This window comes from Euprymna scolopes, chromosome 23 (assembly GCF_053919585.1).
Source record: "Euprymna scolopes isolate OS-2025 chromosome 23, ASM5391958v1, whole genome shotgun sequence".
Lineage (NCBI taxonomy): Eukaryota > Metazoa > Mollusca > Cephalopoda > Sepiida > Sepiolidae > Euprymna > Euprymna scolopes.
This window is the reverse complement of record NC_136504.1, coordinates 72,953,459-72,965,898: the sequence shown is the minus strand read 5'-3', so window position 1 is coordinate 72,965,898 and position 12,440 is coordinate 72,953,459. Positions and strand designations below refer to the sequence as shown.

The window sequence follows — 12,440 nt, the reverse complement described above, 5'->3', positions numbered from 1 at the left end:
TCTAAAGAAATGGCAGAAACACTAGAGGATGACCTCCGATCCGTAGTGGAATGGGGACAAAAATGGATGATCACATTCAATGCTGCCAAAACTAAATTTGTTTCCTTCAATAATTACAAGAAACCTTCCCTACCGCCAATAGCTATGGCCAAAGACTCTTTATCTGAAAATACATCTTTTAAACTTCTCGGCCTAATGTTCACAGGAAACATGAGTTGGAACAATTACATTGAGAACATTGCCAGGACCGCTGCGAAGAAGGTGGGTTTTCTCTATCGTGCTAGAAAGCTACTAACACCCGAAAGTATCCTGTACCTCTATAAGGCGACCATGTATGGAATATTGTTGTCATATTTGGACTGGTGCATCTGCCACTAGTCTCTCACTCCTAGACAAGGTTCAAAAGAGAGTCGTCAATCTGATATGTCCTGAACTGTCATCTAAGCTTCAGCCTCTGTCCCATCAACGAAATTTTGCATCCCTCTGCTTGTTCTACAAATACTTTAACGGTGAATGCTCTGACGAACTGCAAGCACTTGTGCCCCCATGATGTAAATACCTCTGCCAAACCCAACAAGCAGCAAAATCCAACCCCTTCACGGTAGAGATCCCTAGATGTAAGAGAGCCTTTTATTCCAGTAGTTTCTTCCCCAGAACCGCTAGATTTTGGAATTCCTTCCGGGTCCCTGCTTCCCCAACAGTACTGACATGCAGAAGTTCAAGTGTAACGTGAACCGACATCTTGCTACCCAACTCCCTACACAGTACCCCTGATGCTTATGTACTTGATAGTAGCCCCCTACAACAAAGTGGTAATGCGCCTTTTTGGAGTGAAAATGCAATAAAAAAAAAATATATATATATATATATATATATAAAAATATAAGAAATAAGAAATTGTGGAAAATGCTACTACCACTTACAGTATGATTGTTTGGATAAACATCTTCTTCATAACGTGATTTTATTGAAGCTTTTTCTTGACCTTTGATAATTGTTCCATGACGAGAATATTCAATGTAATCCTCCTAAGAAAAAGAAATACTTTAGCATAAAACAATATCACAAATTCATAGCAAAATAAAAAAAAAAGCTGTCATATTTTCACAATTTTTCATATTTATAAAAAACTATCAATTTAAAAATTACCATTGATTCAAATTGCATGTAGAATTTTATGAAAGGTATAAGGAATATGGAAAGTCAGACAAATGAATATCTTTCAAATCTTATTTGGCATAACTAAATCTAGAAAACATAACTTTAACAGATTTTGTGTATGTTCAATTATGGAAATTAGGAGTAATTCTAAATAGCGAATTCTGTTTCATAGAAAAGGAAGAAACATCTTTTAACATCAAAACGTTTATAAGTTATAAAGAATTTTAAAAAAAGAAAAAAAAAACATACAAAATCTTCAATGTCTTAGTAAAAAAAAAAATCAATAGAACCAAATGATTGTCTCATATGATTCAGAATTTGAAAATTAAATCTAAACTGGGAAACAAATTTAAATAAAACAATAACTGAAATAGTTGTCTGTTGGTCAAGAGATTATAACTATAATCCTCAACATCACATCTCTTCACTAAACTCTATACTATCTGCACTTCCTGGTCTTTGGGTTAGGATCAAGCATTGTATCTGTTCTATCCTTGGTTTAAGGGCTGGATATCACCTACATTTAAAATTTACTAAATATAATCGTTCTACTATGGGTTGGTAAGTAAATAGGGACTATACTCAATTTGTCTCTCTTTGGAATCAGAGTAAACTAGATAAAGAATTGGAAAAAGAATCAACAGCGATGATAGAGACAAATCTATGATCCATTTTTAAATTAAAAGAATGTGTAAGTTTTAAAATCTTACAAAAAAAATCAATTAAAATCTGCACTTAAAAATATTTGAACATGATAAAAACAGATTAACATGAGTGAAACAAAAATCTTACTGTTTGTGCAAGTAGAAGTTGTTTTGGTGGTGCATCTAAGTGTTCTTCTCCACCATATTTGGTCAGAATACTTTCTCGCTGATTGGTTTTAAACTGATCTGTTCTGTTATCAAATTCTTTGTGTAATAATTCCAACTTTGTAGGATCAGCCTGAAGATGAACATCTACACCTCGTTCGTAAGCTTCCCAAGCAAACACTGACAAAGAAAGAAAATTATTTAAATTGGAATCCATAAATCAATAAAATATTCCTATAAGCAAATACATTTTCAAGAAGTTAATGAACTGCAGCTAATTAACTGAAATATGGGAAGCAAAAAGGTTAATATTCACCTTAGGGAATCTGAAAATGTTCAATGTTATTAAAAAATATACTTACTGAATAAAACCATTTTTTTAAAAGAAATAAAATTTTAAAAAATGCTCACTGGAATTAGACATACGAAATCCTGTCCTATTGAATTTTTAAATATGGCCATATAAAAAAAAATATCGAACAAAAATGAAAATAAAATGACTAGCACACAAAGCTAGTAAATAAAATAAATTTCAATCAATTTTTCTAAACATTTTTTTATCATTTGTAGCTGTTTGTTTATATCCTTATATTCTTATTCTTTCTTACTGCAAATATTATTTAGCAGATCTACCCAGCATAGTCTGGGTATTAAATATATTATATAAGCAATAAAATTTGTAAAAAATATGAATTCCACTCATTTATAGTAATGAAATTCATATTTTTCACAAGTGATTCATGAAAGAGAAATAAATCTTATACTATGCTACACGAAAAATAACTGACATCTCTTGTCATTTTTATAAACAAAAATGTTTATTAGTGGCAAGAGTTGTGGCATATTACAAACAAAATTGTTTCCCATCTGTCTAGCATAATTTAATTACATCAGCCATATTAAAAAAAAAAATCGAATGTGATAAAATGTTTTCTCATCATATATAATGATTTCATGTAATAATGTTAAGTGAATTTTTTTTCGTATTCTGTAACATGAAACAGTCATGATAGTTATAGTCATCACTTACATTTTGAGCTAATTTTAATGTTGAGTTTTACATAAAAATAATTGAAAAGATAAAACATTTCTAAAGTGAAAATAGAGATTTTAATGTTAAGATATATTTGCATAATTTAAATGACAGAAAATTTATTTATATTAAGAATTTTAAATATCAAGAAAAATAAAATATGATACTTTGCTTGAAATTTTAATGTGAAAATTATCCATAATAAAATAATATGCACTTAAAAGTATAAAAGTTTGTAAATCCAATTTGCAACTTGAAAAAAATAGTGTTTCTTACTTTGTCGAGAAGCCATTTTCTGAGCATCACCTGAATATCGGACAAAATTGTCTCCGGCATATTTCATCCTAAAATTAAAATAACATTTCGTTCAAAACTGAAGAAATAAAATATTTAAGAAAAAATATCTTTTACGTTTGAATCAACATCAACAACATTAAATGTTTTTCTGGCAATATTTTTTTATATATAATAACGGTATGATTACTAAAAGTTGGGTGATCCTACTTATAAATGCTGCCAATAGGAACTGACAAATCAAATTAAGTCACATGCTGCTAGCAACCAATCAGAAAACAAAATTGCTCCATAAAAGCATTGAATTTTTAGCATTTCAGGGCATAATTTTTTATGCCAACATGGGAAAGATCTATTGCTCTCTGTCTGCAAAATTATAAAGTCCAGGACCTGTACAGAACAGCTACCCACTGGAAATACTTCATCTCCAGGACTTGTACAAAATAGCTATCCATCAGAAACTCTTCTGAAATTAAACATGGCTTTCAATTCAAGAGTTTTCATCTATTATAATTAATAAAGAGATGCCCCCCCCCCTCTAAGTCGCATACTAAATGATTGCAAAATATTCTGAAAGGTGAAATTTAGTAGACTTTCAAAGAAAATTTTTTTGTTTGTAATACTAATGATTAAGTGCCATATTTTTAGATCAGAACATATTTTTTTAAATTGAATAATTAATATGGCATTAGTGTGGAGGATATTTTACAAATTTTAAACAATGCCTTCTAAAGGGAGAAGTAAGCACCAAAAATATCCACTAAGACAAAGTTTTTCCATGAATTACAAAAGAAAAAATATGATAAAGCACAAATAATGAAGAGAAGATTTCATAAACTGCTTTCATTTTTTTTAACGTAGTACGATGAAAGAATAGGAGAGAAGTTGCAGAGAAGAGAAAAGGGTATCCCCCACTAAGACACAAAATCTATTTTGTACTCTGTCTGTCAGGATAGGCTGTTTTTAGCAGCTCCTGCCAAGATGTGGCAGCAGTACTCCATCCTTGGACGTACTTGGCTTTTATATAGATAGAGAATTGCATCAGTAGTGAGATATCTTCTGGAGCGGTAGAAGGATCCTACCATTTTCCCAGTGACCTTGGCAACTGACTTGATGTATGTGTTCCACTTCAAATCAGCAGTAAAGGTCAAGCCCAGAAGCTTGTCTGGAGCCTCCCCAAGATGAGAGCCATCCATTTCAATTGATGCCAGTTGGGGATCAGAGCGTTGATGAAGTAAAGATAGGAGCTTGGTTTTAGATGCATAAAAAGTAACCAGCCACCTCTTCCCCGCTTGTACCACGCGCTCAAGATCAGAGGAGAGAGAATCAGAGAGAACTTTGTCATTTACGGCCTTTGATGTGTTGCCATAGATGGTCGTGTCATCAGCATAGATGTCAACGAATGATTTAAGTATGTGTTTTGGGAGATCATTAATGTAGATCAGGAAGAGAGTTGGATCCAGGATGGACCCCTGAGGGACTCCAGCATTAATACTGTAGGCTTCTGATTTCTGCTATTAACCACTACTTTTATGAGCCTATTAGAGAGAAATGATTTAATAATTGAGAAAACATTTCCAATTATACCGTAGCTGGAAATCTTGTGAAGTAGGCCTTTATGCCATACCTTATCGAAGGCCTTTGATATGCCAAGAGCAATTGCCCTAGAAAGGAAGCCTCCATCAAGAGATTCACTAATCCTATGAATATAACTGTTAGCACATCTGCTGTAGATCTAGCAGAACGGAAACCATATTGCGTGTCACTAAGAAGGTTATTTCTGCTGAGGTGGTTGACTACTTCGCTATTTAATATGGATTCCAGCAGCTTACTCATGACACACAGGAGACTTACTAGTCTGTATTGAGATGGAGATGACTTATCACCTGAATTCTTAAATACAGGGCATACTGATGAGGTTTTCCAGGGTGTTGGGATGCACTTCTCCTTAAGGCAACATTTAAACAGTTTTGTAAGTATGTGAGCAAGTTCTGGTTGAAGCTTTTTCAACACTATGATTGGAATGCCGTCAAAGCCAGTTGCTTTACTTGAATCAAGGTTCTTGATTAGCTTGGCGACCTCACGCACAAATATTTGTATGTTGCATAGTGTGCTGTCTGTTATAGGAGGAAATATGGGGAGTTGATGGGCTTCGTCGTATACGGTAGAATTAGCTGCAAAATTCTTGGCAAATAGTTTGGCCTTGTCTGATGCTGACGAGATGACCTCTCGTCCATTAATGATGGTTGGGATAGAACGCACACTTCTGTTCAGGATCCTGTTTGCTATTTGCCAAAACTGGTGGGAACCAAGCCGCTGCTCAGTTACTTTGGATTTAACGGACTGAACATATAGCTCTCTTGCATTTTTTATTACTCTTTTACAGAGGTTGCTGGCAGTCCTAAAATCGGCTTTAGTCTCAGTACGTTGGTAGCTATAGAAAAAGTGATTTCTGTGCGTGATGACAGCAGCACATTCTGGGGAGAACCATGGCTGGCTATTAGGTTTTTGTTGGAATTTTTTGGATGGTATGCTACAATTAACCATTCAGTCAGGTCTGATACTATAGAGGACATATTCTTTTTAAACATGGAATGCAGAGGTAGATCAGATATGAATGTACGGAAGCTATCCCAGTCAGCCATAGAGTATCGATATACAGTATGGTGGAAAGATACGTCTGAAGACTAATTACATTTCATTTTTATCTTAACTGATACAACCGAGTGGTCAGAGGATCCCAGAGGAGATAGAACGGAACATGAACATAGCTCAGAGGAAGTTGTGAGAAAAAGGTCTAGAAGACTTGCGAACTGACCGGTAGTATCGGGCACATGGGTGGGTTCGTGAACAATCTGAGTGAGGTCATAGGCAATGGCAAAATCGTGACAAAACCTCCCCTCATGATCTGTCTTGTTTGAGTGGGTTAGCCATTCCACATTATGGACATTGAAGTCACCGCAAATGTGAATGTTAGCCGACGGATGAGCAGACAGGATGTGGTCAATTTTCTCAGATATACTCTTAAAGATAGTAACTCTGCTGTTGTGGGGGCGACAGAGAGCAAATATAAATGTGGTGGTGTAAGCAAGTGCAACCCGGAATCACATAAAAGGTAAATTAGGGTCTTCTCTGGAGATATCCTGACCGCACAGAAAGCCATCTTTAATGTAGGCACATATTCCATGCCCATGGCGATCTTGGGGGTCAGATTTAGATGTTAAGTTAGAGTATCCTTTAATTATGAATTAGGGAAGTGGTCGACCCTATGCTAGTTTCGTTTAGAAAGAATATGTCTGGTTTCGTCTCCTGTAATTGGGTTTCAACCTCTAGAAGGTTGGAATGTAGACCCCTGATGTTGGAGAAGTAGACATGGTAGTAGGGGTCTACGTTAGAGGATGGGGTTCTAGGTTTATTCATGTTTTTTTTTCTGGAGATATTTCATGTTGAGGATTTGGGATTTGTGGAACAGGTTGACAGACTTGGTTAGAGCAGAACAGAGAGTAAGAGAGAAAAAGACAGGAAATCTTTTTTTTTTTTAACTATTACTATTTTTTTTCTTTAATAATAGTATTCCAAATAATTAAAAAATAATCACTAATAAATTTTGATAGTTTTCTAAAATCATTTTTTGGAATTATGTTAGCACATTATCTGCCTACTCCCTCCTCATCACAGACGTGCTTATTAATGGATCTAAAAATGATTTATAAAAAAAAAATTAAATGTACATGAAAAATAATCTACATGGTATTTTTAAATAAGCAATTTGATTAAATATACAAGAATAGTAATAGAGTTTAACATTTTGTGTGGAATAACTTTGTCAATACTTTGCATTAACTTTAACACATGCAAATATTAGAATGCAGACTGTAGTTTGTCAATTCACTTTGAAATGGTATTAAAAAGGATAGGTGAACAGGGTAGTTGATATATCATTTCTTGAGGATCAACAATTAAAAATAAATCATCTGAAATAAGAGTTTAAAAAATTAAGGGAATTATAACTTAGCTAGTGACAAAGTTTTGGTCACAGATAATCTACATCATCAGAAGGTATATCATAATGGGTTGGATTATTTGGCTTAACAACATATGAACCTTTGTAGTCATTTTATGCTGGGAACTACTTTTTTAATCAAACATAATTGTATTACATTGTTTTAGTATTTATGCTATTGTATGAATTGTATTTTTGATTTTAATAAATAATCAAATAATAAGTGAAATAAAATAATGTGTAAGTCACACAGATGTGAAGAAAAACACACTAACATACAAGAAGCAGTCACACAATTTTTGATGAAAACCATTATAAAGTTACCAATTTAAAACTAAACAAAATTATGAAGAGAAAATCATTAAAACATTATAATTTTTTAACAAGAATTTCTTAAAAATTCAAATACAAAATGGAAATATAAAAAGGTGAACTTACTCTGCTTCTTCTTTGCCAGAATTTCTGAATGGATTTTCTCTCATTGCTCTTGTTTTAGGATCATAAAAACTAGAATTTGGATCCAAGTTGTACAAGTACTGTAGAAAGATCAAACGAAACCAGTCAATATACAATAGAACTCTTCATATCCAAACTTAGCCAGGAGTCCAGATATGAGTTTGTCAAAAAGTTGTAATATAAGGAAAAATAGAATAACATCAAAATGAAATTTAACATCAATTCATTCATATTTTCTTTTTTGGCAGTAAACAAAAGCAACTTATAATATTGAACATAATTTTAATTGCAAACAAATTATTCAACATGCTGATATCTTAGGCATTTCAATTGAATTCAGAATCCAAACAAATTCCATAAGTGGAATTACTTTTTTTAAGATAATTCATCCTTTTTTAATGCCATTCTCAATTTCTTCCTCATTTTATTTGGCAGTTTTTCTTTTCAATCAGAGACAATTTTTATGTCATGAATGGGTTGTTGCAATCATCATAGCTAAATGTTTCTTTTCCCAATGTTTTAATAACTATTTCTAGGTTTCCTCACTACCTTCCATTTCTTCAAAGTCACTGAATTTTCAAACAAAACAGATCTTAATAAAATCAAATTTAAGTTTTAGGTATGGATTTTTCTACATGAAATCAATGCAACAAAAGGAGAATATTAGTGTAGGGTTTTAAAACGCTGTGCAAGTATAACAGACGTTTAAATGCCCTTTCTCAGCCAAACATGACCGAAAACGTAAAGCAACATATCTATGAAACATGCCCATATTTGGGCTAATCAAATGATACCACTTACCTTAGCTGTGTCTTCTCGTATACGTAAGTTTCTTACAGTGATTCTTTGTTTTGTTTCAAACTTCTGTCCAGGCATATCTAGATCATCAGCATACTTATCCTCATCATCACTGTCTTGAGCCTGAAAATATAAAAATATAAATTATGTTGGTTTTATGGCATATCAACAGTTCTGTTGAATTCAGCTATTTTAATAAAAGTTCTTAACATCAACATAAATAGTCATGGTGTGAGGGGTTTCATGCTATATCAACCATTTTGAGTTTATCTTATACCCAAACTTATATACACGTTTTTGTATTTCGAGTTTGAAAATTGATTTCAATGGAACTGTAAAGTTGTGTTCTGTCTCACCTACAATCTTTTGAGTCAGCTTCAATAATTCTGATAATATACACATCCGTTCATATAACATACTTTCAACTTGCTGGTTGTTCCTTTTACCCCTTTTTTATTCATCTTACATAATCTTATTTGCATAGAGTTTGCGTTACTCACACATGATTGTCAAATACAAAAGCAATGTCGCCATTTTAGCGTTTTCTTTTTTTTCCTTTTTCCTTAACCGAATGAACACAAAACCCATGCTAGTCCGGTAAGTCACGATTTTCTCTACACTCCTCCCTGACCTCATGATCACAAACAGGGCAGGGAGGTAGTATCCATCTTTGTAGGGTACTTGTTCGAAGAAGAATGATGCAGGTCTCACTCATCTGTGAGTCGGCTTTCAATAGACACCTCATAGGTTGAGAGGTTACTAGCATTGGAATCACTGTCAAGTGGATCTGAATTCAAATAGATTAGCCGCTCACTATCCTTAGAGTCACTTTCTTCACCTGATAAGTGCATCCGTATTACTGGTCGAAGATCTTTAACATGCCGAGTCACCCCATCAACTTTCACAGATTGGAGACTTCAGTAACACAAACCATGTTATATTTTGTTGTGCACTTGCCACGCAGATTTTTAACCCAAACGATGTCTTCTTTTTCATACTTCCTTCCAGTCACCTTTGATTTGAGCAGTGGGTTAGCTTAAACACCTTTGATTCGAACAGGATATCTATGTAGCGCATCAGCTAGTGCAGTGGAAGGTGAAACGTCATCCTTTGGGGTAACAAATATTGAACAATTCTTTCTGGCTGCGATAGTTTTAACGGTCTTATGACTTCTTTCTACAATTTCATTTCCACTTGGTGAGTAGGCACATCGACACTGCAGATGTATTTTTTGCAAATTCTCAGTCAGATAACAGTGGTCGCATCTGTTCAGTGTAGTGGCCACCATATTGCAAATTCAGAGGGGCCACAGTCAATGATAGTTAGAAAATTCTCATCATTGTGGTGGGTTATGTACATCATTAATCTGCTCCAGTTGTTTGTCACACTGAGTTTTCCTTTTTACCAGTAAACAGATGCTGGATCTATTGATCGACAGATTTTGCAAACTTGCATGAAAATAGCTATGTAAAAGATGCTTAAAACCGTTTGAATTATGCAAATACCATCAGTAGTTCAAAAGTTATGAGAATTTTAAGCTTTTCCATGGACATTTTTCTTTAGAAAAAGTGGGCTAAATTACAGACCTCAACATTCAAGAAATTCAGTAATTTCACCACCATTTATTTATTTTTCAAGCTATCCTCATGAAACTTTGCAGTCTTATTTAAAATTGTGTGCGCTTTCTGATTATGCAGTCAAATTGGATGTATCTCTTTACCATAAGCTATGAATTATAAATTCAGATGTACAAATTTCAATTTTTTTTAAACTGCCGCATGGTATCATACAGTGGGTGTTTATCCATGAACAAAACTAAGTATTATATCCGTATTTAAATATAGCTTTATTGAGAATAGGCATTTTCCTGCCTCCTCACTAAAGAAGAGCTTAATCTGGGTGTAGCCATTGAATGCCTAAACAGCATCTGTAATGGGAGTAGTAAACTACTCCCATTACAGAAAAAAAAAAAAAAAAAATTGAGTAGATATGAATTAATCTCAGAAATAAATCGAAGAAAATTTTTCATATAGATTTTGGATTTCTGTAAAAGATGGATTCCCATAGTCGACCAGAACTTATGCATTTTGGGACCAGTCCAATTTTTAATTTTGTAAATTCTCTCTATCTGGCCCAAAATATACCCCTATTTTCTGAGATGCAACCATAAATTGTACTCTACATGAATCCTCGATGTAGCTTTCACAGTTCCAGGAATCCTGATATGCAACGACTATGTATTCACCAGTTGATGGTAATTTTTGTCATTTCTATTCTGTTGTTTTACTGAACATTCAATTATATAAACAAAGAAATAAAACAGTAATTTTTTTTACCTTGTTTCCACCTTAACATTTAAAATGATTTCTTGCATAGGTTTTAGGGTATGCTGAAAACGAATATTGCATTTAAATTTTCTGCAAATAAGTAGTTTTCTGGATATTAAGCAATGTCATTTTTTATGTTATTGCTGGTGGCCATCTTGGTACATGCAAGCATGCAAACATAACCCCGAGAAACTATGCGCAAACACATGTACCAAGATGGCCACCAGCAATAACATAAGAAATGACACTGCTTAATATCCGGAAAGCTACTTATTTGCGGAAAATTTACATGCGATATTCGTTTTCAGCATACCCGAAAACCTTAAAAAGTAGTCATTTTAAAGAAAAATGTTAAGGTAGAAACAAGGTAAAAATTTACAAAATGCATCACAATGAAATTCTTTAGTGAACTGCCTAATTATTATTATTATTTAGATATCCTCAGTTTAAAAAAAAAAAAAACGGGTTTTTTTACCGTTTGAAAAAATGGTCTTGACAATGAGTTGAAAATAAAAAAAAATTATACAAAATACTATTAGTTTCACAATATATTTTATTTAATTGTTGGGTAAAAGTACAGAATAGTTAACAAAACACCCTTCCTTCCCCATGTTAAGAATGGGTTTCTAAATAATAACATTATTATTTCAGCATGGTAGCATAAGTGCACGAATACCTTTTATGTGTTATATATTTGGGTTTTTTTTGTTTTTGTTTTTTTTACCACTAAAAAAAACAAATGGATGTACTTAGTACATTTTGTTGTTTTTTAACGCTTTTGTCTACTAAAAGTAGGTACCGGCAGCCAAAATTTTAAAATCGCCTATGGCTAAATTTGATCCTCTCATATAAAAATACACACAAATACAAGAAAAACAAAACAAAAATGGAGATATCTTGTTTAGTCTTCAAGTTATGATCATTTTCATATTTGCAAATGTAGCATGTACATGTTTATATTACGACATGGCAACTTTGAAAGCAACTGACAAAAAAAGTAACCGGTAAAAACGTCACAAAAGATGCTTTCCTCACTCTTAGTATTAGAAGACAATAGGAAATAAAAGTATAATCATATCTAATTCAATTTCAGCCTTCATTTTTGAGATGTGAAAAGTGAACATTGCAATATTTATAATCGCAAAATCGCACTGTGGGCACTTTTTGAAGTATCAGCAAATAAAACTGAATCAAAGAAAATTAACTATGAACATGCAATATAATTCTATGCATAGTGGTTATTATGTCTATTTTTTTTTCAAACAATTCCAGCTACAAGTTTTTTCATTATAAGTTGATAAAAATACTGATATCTTCAATTTCAATGGCGGAACTAAAGTACCGAATGTTTTAAACGTATACAAACTTCAAAATCACAAAAACTAAAGATATAGATGTGAAATTTTGCATGCATAATCAATACATATTGTAGAATGTCATATCCAAATTTCAGCTCTGTACACCTTGTAGTTCTTAAAAATCGCAATAATTCATTGTTTATCATGGCGAAGTATCGTATAAAAACAAAACGTACCTGTTCAACACCAATTTACATTCAA

General features: G+C 33.0%; 1 protein-coding gene across 3 annotated transcripts in view; it reads right to left on the bottom strand.

Annotated features, from left to right (window-relative positions):
• Nucleotides 1-12,440, bottom strand: part of LOC145246002 (pre-mRNA-splicing factor SLU7-like) — an 88,859-nt gene that overhangs the window by 25,301 nt on the left and 51,118 nt on the right. For all 3 annotated transcript variants that reach the window (XM_080107801.1, XM_080107802.1, XM_080107800.1), the window contains exons 7-11: nt 8,558-8,677; nt 7,739-7,836; nt 3,280-3,347; nt 1,954-2,150; nt 924-1,028 (exon numbers count right to left, since the gene is read on the bottom strand). In XM_080107801.1, the coding sequence (XP_079963927.1) occupies nt 924-1,028; nt 1,954-2,150; nt 3,280-3,347; nt 7,739-7,836; nt 8,558-8,677 (588 nt within the window). The remainder of the gene's footprint in view (nt 1-923; nt 1,029-1,953; nt 2,151-3,279; nt 3,348-7,738; nt 7,837-8,557; nt 8,678-12,440) is intronic.